The 22,357-nt window shown below is 53.9% G+C and overlaps 1 protein-coding gene across 4 annotated transcripts in view; it reads left to right on the forward strand.

Annotated features, from left to right (window-relative positions):
• Window positions 1–7,706: 7,706 nt before the first annotated feature.
• Window positions 7,707–22,357, forward strand: part of SLC35E4 (solute carrier family 35 member E4) — a 31,206-nt gene continuing 16,555 nt past the window's right edge. For 3 of the 4 annotated variants that reach the window (XR_004031003.1, XR_004031004.1, XR_004031002.1), the window contains exons 1-3: window positions 7,707–8,995; window positions 18,796–19,364; window positions 21,248–21,452. Coding sequence is in view for 1 of the 4 variants with exons in the window: in XM_003258086.4 (XP_003258134.1) it covers window positions 8,377–8,995; window positions 18,796–19,229 (1,053 nt within the window). In the remaining 3 variants the exon portion in view is untranslated. Of the gene's footprint in view, window positions 8,996–18,795; window positions 20,086–21,247; window positions 21,453–22,357 lie in introns of those variants that run through there. The other variant, XM_003258086.4, reaches the window with a different exon arrangement.

The raw sequence follows: 22,357 nt of genomic DNA on the forward strand, positions 1-22,357 counted from the left end.
GCAGTGACCTGGTGCCTCATACTCCTCAGGTGCAGGGGCAGGGACGAGAGAAGGGGGAAGTAACCCCATCAGGGAGGAGTGGAGGGTGCCTGAGCCGCCATCTGGGCATTGGGGGAGTGATGGGAATGCCAGCAGTGATGACATTGATTACTGACTGAGCACCCACTACTATTGACTCATCACTCACTTGCTAGATACTATCTTGAACAACTCTGAGGTTGTTGATATTTTCATTTTTATCTGTGCTTTACAAATCAGGAAACTGGGAGGCCGGGCGTGGTGGCTCACGCCTGTAATCCCAGCACTTTAGGAGGCTGAGGCAGGTGGATCACAAGGTCAGGAGTTTGAGATCAGCCCGGCCAACATGGTGAAACCCCATCTTTACTAAAAATACAAAAAATTAGCCAGGCATGGTGTTGCATGCCTGTAATCCCAGCTACTCGGGAAGCTGAGGCAGGAGAATTGCTTGAACCCTGGAGGCGGAGGTTGCAGTGAGCCGAGATCACACCATTGCACTCCAGCTTGGGCAAGAAGAGTGAAACTCTGTCTCAAAAAAAAAAATCAGGAAAGGTGCTCAAAAAGGAAAAGTGACTCACCAAGGTCACAGACTAGGCAGTGATGCTGTGGGAACCTGGCTCGGGACACAGACCTGGCCTGGGGCAGTCTTGCAGCTCCTCCACTAAAATACGGAAAATGAGGGGCTTCGATGATGGTTATAATTCTACGGCAGAGCCCCAACTCAACTGGAGCCCTGGGACCCCAAAGCTAGGGTCTCACTCCCTGCCTTTCCCCAAGGCACCATTAGGGCATCACCCCAGGCCTCAGCAGCCATGACGCGGGGATCCTGCCTTTCATTGGTCGGGGGCTTAGGGGCTCTGGGCTGCCCTCTTGAAGGTGGGGTTCAGCCCAGGCAGGCACCCCCTATGCTGCCGCCCACCAAGGTTAGGAAGAGGTCCTGTCCTTAGTGGGGCCCTCTGATGAACAGCCCATCAGGTCTGCGCCCATGTGCCTTGGAAGAGATGGTGACATACTCAAAGTCCTTGAAGCCGCATATCAAACCACCTAGAGCATCATCTTCAAATATTTAGGGTCTGGGAAGATAGGGGAAGTAGGCAGTTTAAAACATTTCTTTATATTGGGCCAGGCGCAGTGGCTCACATCTGTATTCCCAGCACTTTGGGAAGACGAGGATCACCTGAGGTCAGGAGTTCAAGATCAGCCTGGCCAACATGGTGAAACCCCATCTCTACTAAAAATACAAAAATTAGCTCAGGCGTGGTGGTGTGCACCTGTAATGCCAGCTATTCAGGGGGCTGAGGCACGAGAATTGCTTGAGTCGATATTGCGCCACTGCACTTCAGCCTGGGCAACAGAGCAAGACTCCATCTCAAAAAACAACAAAAAACCCATTCTTTTATATTGAAATAAACTTAGGTGTACCAGGAAGCCAAATGCAAAATCAGTCCTATTTTTAAGGTGAAATGTCTATGGTCAGAACCCCAAACCTCTGCTTGTTCACTTGCCCATCCTTAATCACAGTGAGGGCACTTAGGGAGGATTTGGGACTTGTTCAATGACTGACTCTCCCTTAACAGCCCTGAAACAGAGCCGCAGAGATTCAGAGGCCAGCAGCGTGCCTTAGGTCGCACAGCCTGTGGGTGGCGGAGCTGAGATTCCCCCACCTTGGACCCCAGTGCCAACACCTGCCGTTGTACCATGCCACCTCCCTGCCCCCTGAGACTGGGCCTGAGGAAGCCACAGGCCCCTCCCATGTTGGGGAGACTGGTTGTGGCAGGTCTCAGGCCAGGTTAGAGAGAAAGTGAAGGGGAACTACAGGGGACCCCTCTGCACTGGGCTTTGAGGGGCCCATGAGCTGGGTTTGATGCTCTTTCCAGGAGGGACTGTTGGGGTGTGTTTGGCCTTGAGGAGCAGGAAGCTGCTGAATCCTGCTCAAATGAAAGGATATTTGCTAAACCAGGCACAGTGGCTCACGCCTGTAATCCCAACACTGGGAGGCAGAGGCGGGCGGATCACTTGAGGTCAGGAGTTCGAGATCTGCCTGGCCAACATGGTGAAACCCTGTCTCCACTAAAAATACAAAAATTAGTTGGGTGTGGTGGCAGGTGCCTGTAATCCCAGCTACTCAAGAGGCTGAGGCAGGAGAATCACTTGAACTCGGGAGGTGGAGGTTGCCATAAGCGGAGATCGCACCACTGCACTGCAGCCTGGGCAACAGAGCGAGACTGTCTCAAAAAATAATAATAATAAAAAGATATTTGCTGAAAAGACCCAGCCTGCCAAACTCAGGGGCAGCCAAGGGAGGTAGTGAAATGGAAGTTGGAGCTCAGAGCTCCCTCACCTCCACTGCCCTCAGGCCTTCTCTGCCTCTTCCCCATCAGTCAGCTTCTGGGCATGGTCCTGGCAGAGACTTGGCCCCCTTCCAGTTCAAGCTCCCTCTACTTTCTCAGATTGTGTCCCACGCCACTGAGTCTCTGGGACACTGGGTCAGATGTCGAGTCTGGCACAATTGGCAGGAATCCTGAGAAACAGTGTGGGTGAGGGGACAGTAATGTTGGGTGCATGGCCCAGTGACAGGGTAATAGTCTGACCAACAGAGGCCCTCCATCTGAGACTGGGAAGCAGGTCTATGTCAGGCCTGCATTTAGATCTCTAATGGCTCCAGATAAGCCCCTTCGCTCACTAAGCCTGTTTCCTAACACAGCCGTGGGATGGTGCTTTGGTTTACATAGCACGCAATCCCATCATAGATCACGCATGGGGAAACTGAGGCCCCAGGAGTGATCTGCTGGCACATGCAGCGACAAGAGGAGAGGCCCATCCCACAGCCTTGCAGCACGGTTGCCAGAAATCGATTCTCTGCCCCCACCGCCCCAAGCCCCCATCCCGTAAAGCCTCTCTGTATCACCTGCTTCCCACAGCAGCAGCCTGGGCCTCCAAAGGGCACGTTCAGATTTGAGGGATTTGGGGAGTTTGTGGGCAAGGGCAAACTACCCTGGGCTTTTGGGTGGACCCCAAGGGGATGCAAAGAAGCCCCCTGCCACTCTCCATGAATGGAGCTGAATGCCCTAGTCCCCCATTCTTCCACGTGGGATTATCCTCTTGAGAGTCCTGCTGGCTATTAGTAAAGGCAGGTTAAAAGTTGAGGCTTAAAGTAGCCAGGGGTAGTGGCTCCTGCCTGTAATCCTAGCAACTTGGGAGGCTGAGGCAAGAGGATCAATTGAGCTCAAGAATTGGAGGCTGCAATGAGCTACGATCACACCACTGCACTGTACTCCAGCCTTGGGGAAAGAGCAAGACCCTGTCTCAAAAAAAAAAAAAAAAAAAAAGCTTTGGGAGGCTGAGGCAGGCAAATCACGAGGTCAGGAGTTCAAGACTAGCCTGGCCAAGATGGTGAGCCCCTGTCTCTACTAAACTACAAAAATTAGCTGGGCGTGGTGGCAGGCCCCTGTAATCCCAGATACTCAGGAGGCTGAGGCAGAATTGCTTGAACCCAGGCGGCAGAGATTGCAGTGAGCCAAGATTGTGCCACTGCACTCCAGCCTGAGTGACAGAGTGAGACTCCATCTTAAAAAGAAAAAAAAAATGCTGAGGCCCTAGAGCCACACAGAGACCAGGTCCAAACCTCCTGCCACCACTCAAACTGCGTGTCCCTGGCTCCTTGCTTTCTGCAGCTCACCAAGCCCTCTCATCTGCAACTGGGATAATACAGCGCCTGCCTCCAGGAGGAACAGTAAGGAGTGGATGGGATGAAGCCACAGGTGGTGTCTGTGGGTGGCAGAGCTGAGATTCCCCCATCTTGGACCCCAGTGCTGACACTTGCCATTGTACCATGCCACCTCCCTGCCCCCTGAGATTGGGCCTGAGGAAGCCACAGGCTCCTCCCATGTGCCCTGGCCCTTCTGGGCTCCCATGGAGGATGGTGCTGCTGGGTCACCTGCTTTGGGCTCTGCCATCAGACTCCCTTCACCCCAAGGTGTGCCGTCCTCTCCATTCCACCAAGGCCTGTCCAGGCCTTACTTGCTTAATCCATAGTCCTCAGAGCCACCCGTCACCAGGCAGGGCAGGTGGGAGCTGCTTCATGGTGGCCTTGGAGACAGATTTTCACCACCAACCACTCCCCATTAGCTCAGCTCTGAGAAGGTACAAGGTGTTTTTGTTTCATAAAATTATTATTGTTGGCCAGGTGCGGTGGTTCATGCCTGTAATCTGAGCACTTTGGGAGGCTGAGGCAGGGGATCACTTGAGGTCAGGAGTTTGAGACTAGCCGGGCCAACATGGCAAAACCCCATCTCTACTAAAAATACAAAAATTAGCTGTAAATGGTGGTGGTCACCTGTAGTTCCAGCTACTTGGGAAGCTGAGACAGAAGAATTGATTGAATCTGGGAGTTGGAGGTTGCAGTGAGCCAAGATTGTGCCATTGCATTTCAGCTTGGGTGACAGAGTGAGACTCTATCTTAAAAAAAAATATATATATATGTATATATATAAATTATTATTGTTGCCGAGCGAGATGGCTCGTGCCTGTAATCCCAGCACTTTCGGAGGCCGAGGTGGATAGATCACCTGAGGTCAGGAGTTCGAGACCAGCCTGGCCAACATGGTGAAACCCCGTCTCTAGTAAAAATACAAAAATTAGCCAGGCGTGATGGCACACGCCTATGATCCCAGGTACTTGGGAGGCTGAGGCAGGAGAATCACTTGAACCTGGGGTGGGGGGTGCAGAGGTTGCAATGAGCTGAGATTGTGCCACTGCACTCCAGCCTGGGTGACAAGAGCGAAACTCCATCTCAAAAAAAAAAAAAAAAATTATTACTGTTGTTGGTTTTTTCTTTCTTACTATTTTTTAATTAAATTAAAAAAATTTTTTGGTCGGGTGCAGTGGCTCATGCCTGTAATGCCAGCACTTTGGGAGGCCAAGGCGGGCAGATCACAAGGTCAGGAGATCGAGACCATCCTGGCTAACACTGTGAAACCCTGTCTCTTCTAAAAATACAAAAAATTAGCCGGGCGTGGTGGCGTGCGCCTGTAGTCCCAGCTACTCAGGAGGCTGAGGCAGGAGGATGCCGTGAACCCAGGAGGCAGAGCTTGTAGTGAGCCGAGATTGTGCCACTGCACTCCAGCCTGGGCGACAGAGCGAGACTCTGTCTTAAAAAAAAAAATTTTTTTTTTTTGAGACAAGGTCTTTGTCACCCAGGCTGGAGTGCAGTGGTGCAATCTCAGCTCACTGCTGAGCCTCCATCTCCTGGGCTCAAGGGATCCTCCCTCCCAATCCCCTGAATAGCTGGGACTACAGGCAGACACCACCATGCCAAGCTCATGTTTGTTTGTTTTTGAGATGGAGTCTTGCTCTTTCGTCCAGGCTGGAGTGCAGTGGTGCAATTTTGGCTCACTGCAACCTCTGCCTCCCAGGTTCAAGCGGTTCCCCTGCCTCAGCCACCTGAGTAGCTGGGACTACAGGTGCCCACCGCCACACCCAGCTAATTTTTGTATTTTTAGTAGAGACAGGGTTTCACCATGTTGGCCAGGCTGTCTCCAACTCCTGACCTTAAGTGATCCGCCAGCCTCAGCCTCCCAAAGTGCTGGCATTACAGGTGTGAGCCTCTTCGGCCAGCCTCCCGGCTCATTTTTGTATTTTCTGTAGACACGAGGCTTTGCCTTGTTGCCCAAGCTGGTCTCCGACTCCTGAGCTCAAGTGATCCTCATGCCTCAGCCTCCCAATGTGCTGGGATTACAGGCATGAGCCACTGTACCCAGCCTATTGTTTTTTACTAAAGGAAACTTACTAGAAAACTGACGAAATCCAGGCTGGGCATGGTGGTTTACACCTGTAGTCCCAGCACTTTGGGAGGCCAGGGTGGGTGGATCACCAGAGGTCAGGAGTTTGAGACCAGCCTGACTAACATGGTGAAACCCTGTCTCTACTAAAAATACAAAAATTAGCCGGGTTTGGTGGTGCACGCCTGTAATCCCAGCTACTCGGGAGGCTGAGGTAGGAGAATCACATGAACCTGGGAGGCGGAGGTTGCAGTGAGCTGAGATCGTGCCATTGCACTCTAGCCTGGGCAACAAGAGCGAAACTCGGTCTTGGAAAACAAACAAAAAAACATGACAAAATCTCAAAGATAATTATAACCCTTAGGGGTCCCAGATTTCTCATCCTCAGGAAATGGCAAGGGGGTGTGGGAGAGGGGCCGCCCGCTTTGGCTGGCTTAGTTTCCTTTCCACAACCCTTTCTGGAGAAACCCTAAATGCCACCATTTTTTGGTCCTTGGCCTGGCAATTTCCCTATCTGCACCCCCTGCCTTGTCGCTTAGGCTATTCAGCAGAGATCTGCAGGCTCCAGCAGGCGTCGGACTTACAGAGGCAAATGTAACCATGTAACTTCCCAGGCCCACCCGATTCAGTAGGCCTCCTTTGAGGCTGGGGATTTTAAACCCGCGTCCCGTGATTGGGATGGGGATTGAGGGCTATATTCCGCGCCTGGCCACCAGAGGGCGCAGCGGGCTGGGCTCAGCGGTCTCCCTTTGAGATCTTGTGTCTCAAGACAGGTTGCTGTCGTCAAAGATTTGCTGGTTAGACAACAGGCAAGGGGTGAGCCGGGTCCTCTTGGGCAGGAGCCTAGTAGGAAGACCGACAACAGGAAAGAGGCTCACATCTGATACTGGGCACATGGCTGGGTCTTGGTCCTCGTGCTCCTGGACTTCAGAGCTCAGAGGGGCCAGGGCCTGGCCTGGCCTGGAATCTGGATGGACCTCTTCTGCCCTGGGGCGCGCCTTTTACCCAATCCTGAGCTCAGAGAGCGGCTGTCGTTCTGGTGGGAAAACCGAGACCCAGACAGGAACAAGGGCTCAGTGGCAACGCTCTGCCTCCCAGCCCAGGGCTCTGTCTTGCCAGGGCTGAGGCACGGGGTGGACCCCAGGAAGTTCTGCTATGAATCAGCTCCGAGTGCTCAGGGGACGGGACAGAGGCTGCTGACCGGGGAAGGATGCCGGCTGGCGGTACCTACTTCCGCAGTTGTGGGTAGCCCTGCCTAGTGATTCAGCTTCCTTCTGAGGGTCCCCGGGGGCACCGCCCTGGACTGGGAGGCGGGCGAGGATGCTGGGGCTACGGAGGGGCGATGGAGGTGCCTTAAGGGACCCCGTAATCCAGCTCTGCTGGATGCTGAGGTCCCACAAGATAATTGTGGCCAGAGATCAGGTGGGCGTAAGACTGGTCCTAGGATGGGGGCTGTGGGCCCCTCCTCACTACCCTGCTTCTTGAAGATAGCCTGGGCGGCTGTGCGGGATACCCCAGTGTCTCCAGCAATGCGCGTTGATCTCCATGGGGAGCTCGCCTTGGCGCTGGGTAGGGAGAGACCTGGTCCCCCCTGGCGGCGAAGAGAGGCTGACCACGCCAGCTCGCGGGGGGTGCTCTACTGGGCAGATGCGCAGGCCCCGGGCGGAGGAGGGCTGATGGGGGAATGCCAGGCCGATGGGGGAGGGGCTGTGAGCGGGAGGCGTTGGGGCTGGGCGAGACCTCCCTCCCGGGTCTGGGGGCGGGGCCTGGCCTGGGGCGGGGCCTGGCGGGGGTGCTCAGCCCAATTTTCCGTGTAGGGAGCGGGCGGCGGCGGCGGAGGCAGAGGCGGAGGCGGAGCCAAGAGCGCACCGCCGCGCCCGCCGAGCCGGGCCTGAGCTGGAGCCGGGCGTGAGTCGCAGAAGGAGCCGCAGCCGGAGTCACAGCCGCAGCCAGAGCCGCAGCCAAAGCCTCAGAGAGCAGGAGTTGGAGCTCAGGCCCTGCTGGAACCGCGCCTAGCTCGCCGCCAGGCACCGGCCGGAGCACGGGCCGTGGTGTCAGCTCACTGCCCGGGCACTGTGGGAGGCAGCAAGCCCGCGATCCCCCGGGCCGGGCACCACAAGGCGCGGAGCCCGGATCGCCCCCCTGCCAGGCCTCGTCACGGCCAGAGCACGCAGGAGTTCCCAGGGTCTGGATCTGCGCGCACCCTAATGACCTGGGGACTGAAGAGAAAAAAGGAACGAGGATTTCATCTAAAAGCATAACGTGGGCACTAGGCGAGGAGGAGAGTGAAGACCACCTGGCACGGGGCAGAGGTGCCTGGAGCCCACGCTTGAGCATCGGAGACCCTGGCATCCTAGCAGCCGCGACCTTGGCTCTGCCCTGTCTTAGCTGGAAACACAGCTTAGCTCCTAGACATCGCTGGCACAGGCCTGGCACAAGTAAGCAGTGTTCTCACCTGTCTGAAACGGGACACGGGGTCGGAGGAACCAGGATCTAGCCTGGCCCCAAGCGGAACTCTCTGGTGGCCCAGAGGTGGTCACTGGGGAGCCCGCCTCCTGCCCTAGCCCCACTGGTGCGGATGTGCCGCTGCCCGCCGGAGCACCATGATGGCAGGATGACCTCAGCCGAAGTAGCAGCAGCAGCTGGTGGTGCTCGGGCGGCTGGGCCCCCCGAGTGGCCCCCTGGCAGCCCTCAGGCCCTCCGGCAGCCTGGCCGGGCCCGGGTGGCCATGGCAGCACTGGTGTGGCTGCTGGCGGGAGCCAGCATGTCAAGCCTCAACAAATGGATCTTCACAGTGCACGGCTTTGGGCGGCCCCTACTGCTGTCGGCCCTGCACATGCTGGTGGCAGCTCTGGCATGCCACCGGGGGGCACGGCGCCCCATGCCAGGCGGCACTCGCTGCCGAATCCTACTGCTCAGTCTCACCTTCGGCACTTCCATGGCCTGTGGCAACGTGGGCCTAAGGGCTGTGCCCCTGGACCTGGCACAACTGGTCACTACCACCACGCCTCTGTTCACCCTGGCCCTGTCGGCACTGCTGCTGGGCCGCCGCCACCACCCGCTGCAGTTGGCCGCCATGGGCCCGCTCTGCCTGGGGGCCGCCTGCAGCCTGGCTGGAGAGTTCCGGACACCCCCCACCGGCTGTGGCTTCCTGCTCGCAGCCACCTGCCTCCGCGGACTCAAGTCGGTTCAGCAAAGTAAGTGCCTGGGTGGCCAACTGAGAAGGTGGGGGTCTGGGTGGGTGCATGGCCTGGATGGCCCTGTGAGGGGTATGGTTGTTGTCCCATTTTACAGATGAGGAAACTGAGGTTCATGGCTGTGGAGGAAGCAGAACTGAGGCTCAGAGAGGGCCAACAGTTCAGTGAGTTCCAGGCCCCAAACTCAGGCTCTGGAGGCCCAACTCCTGTTTATTTGTTTATTTACTTATTTAGACAGGGTCTGGCTCTGTCGCCCAGGCTGGAGTGCAGTGGTGAGATAGCTCACTACAGCCTCCGCATCCTAGGTTCAAGTGATTCTTCTGCCTCAGCCTCCCAAGTAAGTGGGACTACAGGTGCGCATCACCACGTTAAGCTAATTTTTGTATTTTTAGTAGAGACGGCATTTTACCATGTTGGCCAGGCTTGTCTTGAACCCCTGACCTCCCCAGGTGCTAGGATTTCAGGTGTGAGCCACCGCACCTGGCCAGCTAATTTTTTTTTTTTTTTGTATAGACACAGGGTCTTGCTATGTTGCCCAGGTGGGTCTTGAACTCCTGGCCTCAGCGATCTTCCCACCTCAGCTTCCTGAAGTTCTGGAATTACAAACCAGTATTTAGTGATAGCCAGTGATCTACGCTTTGACTAGCCCTTTATCTCACTGTATTGTTCCCATTTGATAGATGAAGAGGCTTGCCCTGGGCCGCGTGGCCAGTGAGCAGCAGAGGCAAAATCTGAACCCAGATAGTCAGACTCCATGCTTCCAAGAGATGTGGCCTAAGGCTTTGGGCCCAGAGGAAAGCCAGAAAGCATGGGCCAGGGAGAGAAAAGGAGGGTAAAGCCTTGAGCTGGGATTTGGAAGGTCAGGGGTCAGGCCTAAGTCTGGGGAGGGCTGATGTTTACTGGGAGCTACAGTGTGACAGGCTTGGTGCTGAGTGTTGACCTTGAGTTGTCATGGCAACCACCAACTTTATCCCCATTTTACAGATGATGGGACTAAGACCCAGAGAAGTTCATGATTTGACAGGCCGGGCATGGCATCTCATGCCTGTAATCCCAGCACTTTGGGAGGCTCAGGCGGGAGGACTCTTGAGGCCAGGAGTTCGAGACCACCCTGGCCAACATGGTGAAACGCTGTATCTATTAAAAATACAAAAATTGGGGCCAGGCGCAGTGCCTCATGCCTGTAATTCCAGCACTTTGGGAGGCTGAGGTGGGTAGATCACGAGGTCAGGAGTTCAAGAACAGACTAACCAAGATGGTGAAACCTCATCTCTACTAAAAATACAAAAAAATTAACTGGGCGCCATGGCAGGCATCTGTAATCCAGCTACTCGGGAGGCTGAGGCAGAAGAATAGCTTGAACCCGGGCCGCAGAGGTTGCAGTGAGCTGAGATTGCCCCACTGCACTCCAGCCTAGGTGACAGAGTGAGACTCCAACTCAAAAAAAAAAAAAAAAAAAAAAAAATGGGCCAGGCGTGGTGGCTCACAGCTGTAATCCCAGCACTTTGGGAGGCCGAGGCCGGTGGATCACCTGAGGTCAGGAGTTCGAGACCAGCCTAGCTAACATGGGGAAACCCTGTCTCTACTGAAAATACAAAAATTAGCTGAGCGTGATGGTGGGCACCTGTAATCCCAGCTACTCAGAAGGCTGAGGAGAGAGAATCGCTTGAACCCAGGAGGCGGAGGTTGCAGTGAGCTGAGATCACGCTATTGCACTCCAGCCTGGGTAACAAGAGCGAAACTCCGTCTCAAAAAAAAAAAAAAATTAGCCGGGCCTGGTGGTGTGCACCTGTAATCCCAGCTACTGGGGAGGCTGAGGCGTAAGAATTGCTTGAACCTGGGAGAAGGAGGTTGCAGTGAGCTGAGGTCACGCCACTGCACTCCAGCCTGGGCGACAGAATGAGACTCTGTCTCAAAAAAACGAAAGAAGTTCGGCCCAGCATGGTGGCTGACACCTGTAATCCCAGCACTTTGGGAGGCCGAGGTGTATTGGGGGAAATTCAGCCAGATATCAGGTGAAATTCACCCCCGATATTTCACGTAGATTTTTTTCTATATTACCTAAGTGTTGGCCTGTCTCAGAAATAAAGGGACAGAGTACAAAAGAGAGAAATTTTAAAGCTGGGTGTCCGGGGGAGATATCACATGTCGGCAGGTTCTGTGATGCCCCCTGAACCGTAAAAGGAGCAAGTTTTTATTAGTGATTTTCAAAAGGGGAGGGAGTGTACGAATAGGGTGTGGGTCACAGAGATCACGTGCTTCACAAGGTAATAGAATATCACAAGGCAAATGGAGGCAGGGTGAGATCACAGGACCACAGGACCGGGGCGAAATTAAAATTGCTAATGAAGTTTTGGGCGTGCATTGTCATTGATAACATCTTATCAGGAGACAGGGTTTGAGAGCAGACAACCGGTCTGACCAAAATTTATTAGGTGGGAATTTCCTCGTCCTAATCAACCTGGGAGCGCTATGGGAGACTGGGGCTTATTTCATCCCTATAGCTTTGACCATAAAAGATGGCTGCCTCCTGAAACGGCCATTTTAGAGGCCTACCCTCCAGGACGCATTCTCTTTCTCAGGGATGTTCCTTGCTGAGAAAAAGAATTCAGCAATATTGCTCCCATTTGCTTTTGAAAGAAAAGAAATATTGCTCTGTTCCGCCTGGCTCATCGGTGGTCAGAGTTTAAGGTTATTTCTCTTGTTCCCTGAACATTGCTGTTATCCTGTTCTTTTTTCAAGGTGCCCAGATTTCATATTGTTCAAACACACATGCTGTACAATTTGTGCAGTTAACGCAATCATCACAGGGTCCTGAGCGGACATACATCCTCCTCAGCTTATGAAGATGATGGGATTAAGAGATTAAAGTAAAGACAGGCATAGGAAATCACAACGGTATTGATTGGGGAAGTGATAAGTGTCCCTGAAATCTTCACAATTTATGTTCTGAGATTGCAGTAAAGACAGGCGTAAGAAATTATAAAAGTATTAATTTGGGGAACGAATAAATGTCCATGAAATCTTCACAATCCACGTTCTTCTGCCATGGCTTCAGCTGGTCCCTCCGTTCGGGGTCCCTGACTTCCCGAAACAGAGGTGGGAGGATCACGAAGTCAGGAGATCAAGACCATCCTGGCCAAAGTGGTGAAACCCTGTCTCTACTAAAAATACAAAAATTAGCTGGGCGTGGCAGCACGTGCCTGTAATCCCCTCTACTTGGGAAGCTGAGGCAGGAGAATCACTTGAACCCAGGAGGCAGAGGGTGCAGTGAGCCGAGATCACACCACTGCACTCCAGCCTAGGGACAGAGCTAGACTCCATCTCAAAAAAAAAAAAAGAAGAAAGAAAGAAAGAAGTTCATGATTTGCACAGAGGTCACAGGGTCCCTAATGACGTGAAGCATGGTCTATGTGACTCCAGATGCTGGCTCTGATGAAAGAGGGCAGCAGGGCTCTGGGCAGTTTAGGGCCGAGACTCCAGGCCCAGACCCACTAGATCATTCTGCCTGAGGGTGAAGGCTGGCTTCCACCTTTCCTACTGAGGGGCATCTGAGTCGCAGCTTCTACCCTGTCTCTGCCTCAACCCAAGGAGACATAGGGGAGGCCACAGTGCCCATACCTGTGGCACCCTGGTTCCAGCCATACCTTTGCTCATATTTGCTGGGCAACCTTGGGCAGATCAGGATTTTATCTGGGCCTCAGTTTCCTCATCTGTCAGTGGAGGAGAGTTGGAGTTGATGGAGTCCAAGGGGCCTCTTGCTCTCCCTTCGCCCTGAGATCCTGTGACCCAGGCCTGAGAGAAGGAAGTGGGCACACCAAGAGTGCTGGGCTGGGGTTGATGACAGCCCACAGCCAGGGAAGATTGAAGTCAGAGTTCAGCCCTGCCCTGTCATATTCAGAGCTGAGACACAGAGGCCCTGTCTCTATCCTCCCTGGCCCCAAGGCAGGGCCAAAACCCAGTTCTATTTTTTGCCCTCAGGTTACATGAGAGCTGGAGGTTGAGCACAGGCATGAGCTCTGGGCGTGAGTCTGCACTGGGAAACCTGACCTGTGGGCACCCCGGTGCAGGCCACAGGGCTGTGAAGGTCCTAACCTCAAGGCACATGCTGCCCCTGCTGAGAAATAGTCAGTGCTTCTCACACTGGGACCCAGGCAGCCCCAGCCTGCAGGAGGGGCTATGGCCAGCCAGGCCTCAGGCACTTGGGCATGGAGTGGCATGTGCCTGGCATCGGGCTGCATCTTGACTCCTGTCAGCTCCCTCCTTCCCTCCCTCCCCAGTCTTAACTCCCTGACCCCTGGGGAGGTTGGGTCCTTGCTCTGGGCTCCTGCAGCACCCTCTGCTCCCCCTGTCATGGTTCCAAATGCCATGTATGATCACCACCTGGTTACCTGTCTGCTGCCTGCCAGACAGACTTGGGGCAACTCTGTGTTCCTGGAACCTAGCCCCGGGGCCTGGCAGAGGGTACATACTTTGTAAATTATAATTTTTAAATTTTATTTTAATATTATTTTTTTGAGACAATCTTTCTCCGTCACCCAGGCTGGAATGCAGCAGCACAATCTCGGCTCACTGCAGCCTCTGCCTCCTGGGTTCAAGCAATTCTTGTGCCTCAGCCTCCTGAGTAGCTGGGACTACAGGCTCATGCCACCATCCTGGCTAATTTTTTAATTTTTTTTTTCTTTGTAGAAACAGGGGTTCACTATATTATCCAGGCTGGTCTCGAACCCCTGGCCTCAAGTGATCTTCTTCCGGGCCTCCCAAAGTGCTGGAATTACAGGTGTGAGCCAACATGCCAATAGATTTATTGATGGCTCTGACAGGCGAGCCGACCTCATAGACTGGTTGGGCTGCCAGATTCAGGAGGGAGTTTAGGGGGCTAGAGGCCCCACTAACAGAGATAAGAGCCCTGCAGAGATGGGGAGGAACAGACTTGAGCCAGGGTGTGAGATAGGTTATTTTTCTTGTTTGTTTATGAGAGGGTCTTGCTCTGTCATCCAGGCTGGAGTGCAGTGGCTCACTGCAGCCTCAATTTCCCAGGCTCGGGCAATCCTCCCACCTCAGCCTCCCGAGTAGCTAGGACTATAGGCGCACCTCCATGCCCGGCTAATTTTTGTATTTTTTGTAGAAATGGGGTTTCATCATGTTGCCCAGGCTGGTCTCCAACTCCTAGACTCAAGTGATTTACCCACCTCGGCCTAAAGTGCTGGGATTATGGGCATGAGCCACCACACCCGGCCTGAGATAGGTTTTGAACAAAAGGAGGTTTCTACTGCAAGAGGCTCCAGGAGAGGCACCAGGGCCAGATTCAGACTCGGGTGTACGTGGCTGATGCCAGCTCCATTCCTGAGAGCAGAGTTTGTGGGAGCAGAGGGCAAGTATCCAGAAAGAAGGCTGGGCACAGTGGCTCACGCCTATAATCCCAGCGTTTTGGGAAGCCAAGGAGGGCAGATCACTTGAGGTCAGGAGTTCGAGACCAGCCTGGCCAGCATGGTGAATCCCCGTCTCTACTAAAAATACAAAAAAATTAGCTGGGCATGTTGGTGCATGCCTGTAATCCCAGCTACTCGGGAGGCTGAGGTAGGAGAATCTCTTGAACCGGGGAGGCAGAGGTTGCAGTGAGCCAAGATATCACACCATTACACTCTAGCCCGGGCGACATCTCAAAAAAAAAAAAAAAGGCCAGGCGTGGTGGCTTACACCTGTAATCCCAGCACTTTGGGAGGCCAAGGCGGGCGGATCATGAGGTCAGGAGATCAAGACCATCCTGGCTAACACGGTGAAACCCCGTCTCTACTAAAAAATACAAAAAATTTGCCAGGTGTGGTGGCGGGCACCTGTAGTCCCAGCTACTCGGGAGGCTGAGGCAGGAGAATGGCGTGAACCCGGGAGGCAGAGCTTACAGTGAGCCCAGATAGTGCCACTGCACTCCAGCCTGGGAGACAGAGCGAGACTCCGTCTCAAAAAAAAAAAAAAAAAAAAAAAGTATCCAGAAAGAGGAGAGCCCAGGTAGCTGTTGGCAGGGCCAGCGACTTCCCTCCTTCTTGGGCCAGTTGTAGGCCTGGGGACCTGCACAAGGAGAGGGGTTATGCCATCCTCCTACCCACAGAAAGGGTGGGAAGTGGGGCGCCAGCCTGCTGAGCTTGCTCTCAGCTGGACCCCCCCCCTGCATCACAGAACAGGCGGACTCAACCCCTCTGAGCTCTTAGGCTGATGGGGGAGATGCACTCAGATATAGAGATCAGGATGGCAAAAAAGAAGTTCTAGAGTCAAAGTGGTCACAGGTGTTGGGGAGCGGTTGCTTCTTCCTGGGGAGCCCTGAGAAGGCTGTCTAGGGGAAGAGACTTCCAATGATGATGACAATAATGTAACCATGAGAGCAAACATCTGTTGGGGCCTCCCTAGGTGCCCACACCATGCCCAGTTCTTCATACTGAAGGAGGAGGAAAGGGTGATCTGGGAATGGGAAACAGGCCATGCCAGAGCACAGGGTGTCAGCCAGCAGGAGCAGGGTGTGGGGATCATGCCAGCTGCCGGGGTGAGCCGGCATCAAGGGCATCACACAGGGCATCAGGCCCTGTGTTCAGCACCTCACGTGTGAGGGGGCTGTTGCTACCCGAGCCACACTACTCACAAGGAGACCGAGGCGTGGAGAGAGGGAGACAGTATCACACAGCCCGTGAAAAAGCAAAAGGGACAAACCAATAGCAAGCAGACAAGGTTTAGAGAAGGGTCAGCTGTTGTCTGCATGTGACAGAAACTTGGCCATGTTCCAATAGAAGGAGAGGTGGCAATGAGGCAGGACAAACAGGCTGATATTTTGGGGTCCCCAGGTAGAAGCCAGTCGTTGCCTCTGACAGCTAATTGCTGCCCTTTCCCTGGGCTGCAGGGAGAGGAGGTGGAGGATTGGGTGGGATGTACAATGGGTGTGAGGAGATGGGTGGGAAGGTTAGGACCTTCCTGCCTGGATGCCTTGCAGAGGGTGAAATTTACCAAAGGTGAAGTTCACCTGAAAACCCAACCGCCTTCCTGTGATGGGACCTTTAACGTGCAAGCCACAGGTAGCTCATAACAGTGTTAACTTTCGAGCCTGCGGGCAGGAGGCATTCTGATTATCTGTTCATTTCTAGAAACGCTTGAGCCAGAGGGACTGTTTGTCACCTAGAGAACAAAGCTAAAACATCGGAATGAAATTGAGAGAGAAATAAAATTTCCTATTCTAAGCATAGCCTATGAGTAAGCATCTCTGTGGCTTTTTGGAAAGTGTGTGTCAGAAAATGCATAGAGGCTCACAGAGGCCTGGGAGGGGACCTGTGTCGACTACTCATCTCTCTCCACTAACTTGGCAAAGGCCCCATGCCATCATTGCCCTCATGCAAATAATGTCATTTCAGCCAGGCGCAATGGCTCACACCTGTAATCCCAGCACTTTGGGAAGCCAAGCTGAGCAGATTGCTTGAGTCTAGGAGTTTGAGACCAGCCTGGGTGAACCAGATGACGAAACCCCATCTCTATAAAAAATACAAAAATTTTCAGGGGTGATGGTGCATGCCTGTAGCCCCAGCTACTTGGGAGGCTGAGGCAGGAGGGTCGCTTGAGCTCGGAAGGCAGAGGCTGCAGTAAGCTGACGTCGTGCCACTACACTCCAGCCTGGGCAACAGATCCAGACCCTGTCTCAAATAATAATAATAATAATAATAATAATAATGTCATTTCGCCTGGGCACCCCTTTGTGAATTGGCTGGTGGTGGCACATGTACACACAGGTACACACAGATACACAGTCACACATAGGCAAAGCAGCAAGATCCTCTCTTCCCTTACAAAGTGAAAAGGTTTCGTCTTAGTCCTGGATTCATCTTGACAAGCCACAGTATTAGCAGGAAAAAAAAATGCTGATTATCAGTTATAAACAGTGAGTGAGAGCCAAGATCCCACAATGACCTTTTGTTCCCTTGTCACTCCAGTGGTCATAAGTGAATGAGGCAATGAATGGGTCACCCTTTTGACCCAATTTATTATTTTCTTTTATAAACTCTTCTTTTTTATTTTTATTTATTTATTTATTTATTTTTTTGAGACGGAGTCTTGCTCTGTGCCCCAGGCTGGAGTGCAGTGGCGCGATCTCGGCTCACTGCAAGCTCCGCCTCCCGGGTTCACGCCATTCTCCTGCCTCAGCCTCCCCAGTAGCTGGGACTACAGGCGCCCGCCAACACACCCGGCTAATTTTTTGTATTTTTAGTAGAGACGGGTTTTCACTGTGTTAGCCAGGATGGTCTCGATCTCCTGACCTCGTGATCTGCCCGCCTCGGCCTCCCAAAGTGCTGGGATTACAGGCTTGAGCCACCGCGCCCGGCCAACTCTTCTTTTTTAATGCAAAGGCCCCCATGTAGCTAGTAAGTGGCAGAGTTGGGACCCTCTGCTGGCCTGCCCTTTCATGGTGGCTGGAACTGCAGTGTGGGAGTAATAAGGGCTGAGGCGGGAAAGGTGGTTGGGGCCAGTTGATGCAGAGTCTTCGAAGCTGGGTGAAGAACCTTGGGCTGGGTGCACTAGCTCGCACCTGTAATCCCAGCACTTTGGGAGGCTGAGGTGGGAGGATCACCTGAGGTCAGGAGTTCGAGAACAGCCTGGCCAACATGGCAAAACCCCATCTCTGCTAAAAATACAAAAATTAGCCAGGTGTGGTGGTGCATGCCTGTGATCCCAGCTACTTAGGAGCTGAGGCAGGAGAATCACTTGAACCTGGGAGGCAGAAGTTGCAGTAAGCCGAGATCATTCCACTGCACTCCAGCCTGGGCAACAAAGCAAGACTCTGTCTCCAAAAAGAAAAAAAAAAAAAAAAGAACCTAGGACCTTCAGGGCCAGGGCAGCCCCTGAAGATGTATTTTTATTTTTTAGAGACAGGGTCTTGCTCTGGTCATTGAGGTGGAGTGCAGTAGCATCATCATAGCTCACTGTAGCCTTCCTCTGGGCTCAAGTAATCCTCCTGCCTCAGCCTCTCAAAGTATTGGGGTGACAGGCATAAGCCACCGCACCTGACCGATTTTTTGTTTTTTTTTTTTTAAGACAGGGTCTCGCTCAGGCTGGAGTGCAGTGGTGCAATCTTGGCTCACTGCAACCTCCACTTCCTGAGCTCAAGATCCTCCTGCCTCAGCCTCCTGAGTAGCTGGGACTACAGGCACGTGCCACCACTCCCAGCTAATATTTGTATTGTGTAGAGACAGGGTTTTATCACATTCCCTGGGTGGGTCTCAAACTCCTGGGCTCAAGCGATCCGCCCTCCCAAAGTGCTGGGATTACAGGCATGAGCCACCACACCCAGCCTTTGTAATGTTTTTTGAGCCACTTAGTCTTCATGCTTATTGATCATTTAGATATCCCAAGCAGATCATTGTTTCAGCTCGTGGGAGGCAGTTTGAAGTGGCTGATAACAGACTTATTTATTTTAGTTTTTTATGTTTACTGAGCATTTCCCATTTAAGGGCTTTATGTCTTTTAAAATGTTTACAACAACCCGTGATTAGGTTTTATTATTACCCAACTCTCCGGGTGAGGAAATTCAGGCTTACAGAGGTTCAGTGCCTCTCGTGAGCCCAGGTCACAGCTACTCGGGTGGACACAGGTCACAAACCCAGGTGGTCTGACTCCAACTCTTGACTGTCATGTTTCAGATCAGGAGCCACTAGCCCTGCCCGAGGGGTCCCGGTAGGCTTCTTGGAGGATCGGCCATAGGGGTCATACTGGGGTGGCTGGAGGGGGTTGTGTCCTTCTGGGTGCTCATGGCGGTTGTCCTGTTGCAGGTGCCCTGCTGCAGGAGGAGAGGCTGGACGCGGTGACCCTGCTCTACGCCACCTCGCTGCCCAGCTTCTGCCTGCTGGCGGGTGCAGCCCTGGTGCTGGAGGCTGGCGTCGCCCCACCACCCGCTGCTGGCGACTCTCGCCTCTGGGCCTGCATCCTGCTCAGCTGCCTCCTGTCTGTTCTCTATAACCTGGCCAGCTTCTCCCTGCTGGCCCTCACCTCTGCCCTCACCGTCCATGTCCTGGGCAACCTCACCGTGGTGGGCAACCTCGTCCTGTCCCGGCTGTTGTTTGGCAGCCGCCTCAGTGCCCTCAGCTACGTGGGCATCACCCTCACTCTTTCAGGAATGTTCCTTTACCACAACTGCGAGTTTGTGGCCTCCTGGGCTGCCCGTCGGGGTCTGTGGCGGAGGGACCAGCCCAGCAAGGGTCTTTGAGACCTGGGGGATCTCAGGAGCCACCTGGGATGGCCCTGGCCTGAATCCAGCCTCAGCCGTGGCCACAGAAAGAATGGAGAACAGGGCTGGGCATGGTGGCTCACGCCTATAATCCCAGCACTTCCAGAGTCCGAGGTGGGTGGATCACCTGAGGCCAGGAGTTTGAGACCAGCCTGGCTAACATGGCAAAACCTCATCTCTACTAAAAGTAGAAAAATTAGCTGGGCATGGTGGCGTGTGCCTGTAGTCCCAGCTACATGGGAGGCTGAGGTGGGAGGATCACTTGAGCCCTGGAGATCGAGGCTGCAGTGAGCCAAGATTGTATGCCACTGCACTCCAGCCTGGGAGACAGAGCGAGACCCTGTCTCAAAAAAAAAAAAGGTGGAGAACAGGCAGTGACCTCTACTGGGGGCCATGGCGGGGAGGGGAGCCTTCTGGAAGGGCTGCCTTGGAGATTGGAATGGGGACTCCAGGGAGACCTGCCTTCCATCCCTGCCTGCCTCACCCCTGCCACAGACTCTGCTCATCACTGGATGGTGGGTCCAAGCCTGGCACAGTCCCTGTGCTTGTCAGAGTCATTATTATGATTAATATCAATTACGATGCCAAAAATTGCTGGGCAAACTTTGAAGACCTCAACTTGTTATGATGACGATGATGATGATTCTTGGCGGTTACACAATCCTTCCTCCTGGCGGGGAGGCAGCTAGGAGGCCCAGCAGGGGGGCTTCTATGCTGCTGGGCTCCCCTAGGGAGTTGGGGTAGTCTATGCCAACTCCAGGCAGCTGCTGTGGCCTCACCCCTGGGCCCCCCAATTTTGGGTCATCCATCCTCAAATACACTATTTTTGCTTGTATGTCTGTGTCATTTGTTGGGGGTACAGAGGGGATATAGGAAGAGTGGTAGGCTTCCCACACAGAAACTAGGACATCCTCCCTTACCCTTACCCTTACCCATCGCAGTCTGTCTGGCCGCCCACCCCAAACCCAGTGCCATTCCCTCAAATCTTTCCACTGGCCAGGCCACCATTGCCCATCTTCTGGACAGTGGCAGTGGCCTCCCCCTTGCTCTGCCTGGCCCCTCTACTCCATCTTACACACAGCCCCCTTCACCCAGAGGGATCTCACTAAAACATGCACATTCTGATGTTCCTCACTGCTCTTGGGACAAAGTCAGGATTTCCTACCCCAGACCCCAGCTCCCTCAGGACCTGGCACCTGCATCCTCACCCAGCTCGTCTCCCTTCCCCTGGGCTCTGCCTTCCAGCCTCACCAACTTCTTTTAGTTACCCGTGATACCAGGCCTGCTCACTGAAGCCTTTGCACATGCTGTTCCCTCTGTCCAGTCCCCGCTTCCTACAACAACCTCCTCCCTTCTCACAGCTTAAACCCCTGCCTGGAGGAGAAAACCCAAACATGTAACTCTATTTAAAAAAGAGAAATCCAGGCTGGGCGCGGTGGCTCACACCTGTAATCCCAGCACTGTGGGAGGCGGGCGGATCACCTGACGTCAGGGGTTCGAGACCAGCCTGGCCAACATGCTGAAACCCTGTCTCTACTAAAAATACAAAAAAATTAGCCGGGCCTGCTGGCATGCACCTGAGGCTGGAGAATCACTGGAACCCAGGAGGCAGAGGTTGCAGTGAGCCGAGATTTTGCCATTGCACTCCAGCTTGGCCAACAAAACTGAAACTCCATCTCAAAAAAGAAAAGAAAAATCCAATTGCTTGAGGCCAGGAGTTGGAGGCTGCAGTGCACGATGATCATGCCACTGCACTCCAGCCTGGGTGACAGAGCAAGACCCTATCTCTGGGGAAAAAAAAGGGGCTGATGAGGGTCTTGACAAGGGACTGTGCTCAGGAGGCTTGCAGGGGTGTAGGGGAGCAGAGCTCCCATGTAGGGAACCTAAGACAGGAGTCCCAACCCCCAGAGCTCCCTGACTCGCCAGCCGGCGTCAGCTTTGTTATTTACCTCTGAGCCTTTCCTTGGCGCTTGTAACACTTAACTCTCCCCACCCAGCTACCTCTCCTGGAGACCACCTGTTAAAGATGATAAGGACCCAGGTTGGAGTGAGAACACCTGGAACCTAATCCTGCTCTGCCCACCTGACTGGGAGCCTCCCCTCCCTAGGCTTCAGCTTCCAGATCTTCAAAATGGAACTGATGATCCCTATGGAGAGGGTTCGAACGAGAAGCGCTGGGCAGGGCCAGGAGTGAGGAAGGAGGTAATGGCACCAACTGGCTCTGCTTTTATCTTGGGGTATTCACCCAACCTTTCTGGAAACCATCTGCAAAATGTCTCCCATTTGTGTGAGGACCAGGAGCTAGACGAGGCTGGGGCTGCGGTCTAGGGAGACTGAGATTCAGGGAGGAATCATTCAGATTCAGTAACCAGAATTCGTAAGGGACCACAGTGCCAGCCAGTGCTAGGCAGGGCTGAGTAAAGGGCCAGCCCACGGCGGGGTGGGAGTGGGTAGGGAAGGCCTAGGAGGACTGGTATGGGGTTTCCTGGCCCCAGCCTCTGCCCAGGCTGCCTTACAGAAGGGGAAGTGGGCCTGGGCTGAGTCACCCGTCACCCACCCTCTCTATGACTCAGAGATGCTGCTGGCCCAGCCCAGTCCCTGAGCAGCTTGGGTACCTCTAGCCTCCACTCTCAGGCTTTGCCAGGCAGGATGGAGGGATGGATGGCTGTGGTCAAATCCTCCTCGGTGACTTAGGACCCTTTCCCATCCAACGGGCCCCCACTGCCATAGCAGGGACCTCCCTGTACCACCCTCATTTCTAGGCCTTGTGGGATGCTTGGCTAATGAGTGAGCGTCACGTCAGATTAAAGCCTGCCTCTGGTGGTTGTGGGGACAGGTAATTGGGGTTGTGTGTGACCTGGGAGCTAGTTTGTCACCAGATTCAGGACCATTAGACTTTGAGGTGATTCCCCCAAGGCCACAGCCAAAGCCATCCCTATCACCCCTCCCAGCAGTGGACACAGAGAGCACTGGATTGGGAGTCAAAAAGCTTCGGTTTGGTGGGATGTGGTGGCTCATGCCTGTAATCCCAGCACTCTGGGAGGCCAAGATGGGCGGATCACCTGAGGTCAGGAGTTCGAGACCAGCCTGGCCAACATGGTGAAACC

This window comes from Nomascus leucogenys, chromosome 7b (genome assembly GCF_006542625.1).
Source record: "Nomascus leucogenys isolate Asia chromosome 7b, Asia_NLE_v1, whole genome shotgun sequence".
Classification (NCBI taxonomy): domain Eukaryota; kingdom Metazoa; phylum Chordata; class Mammalia; order Primates; family Hylobatidae; genus Nomascus; species Nomascus leucogenys.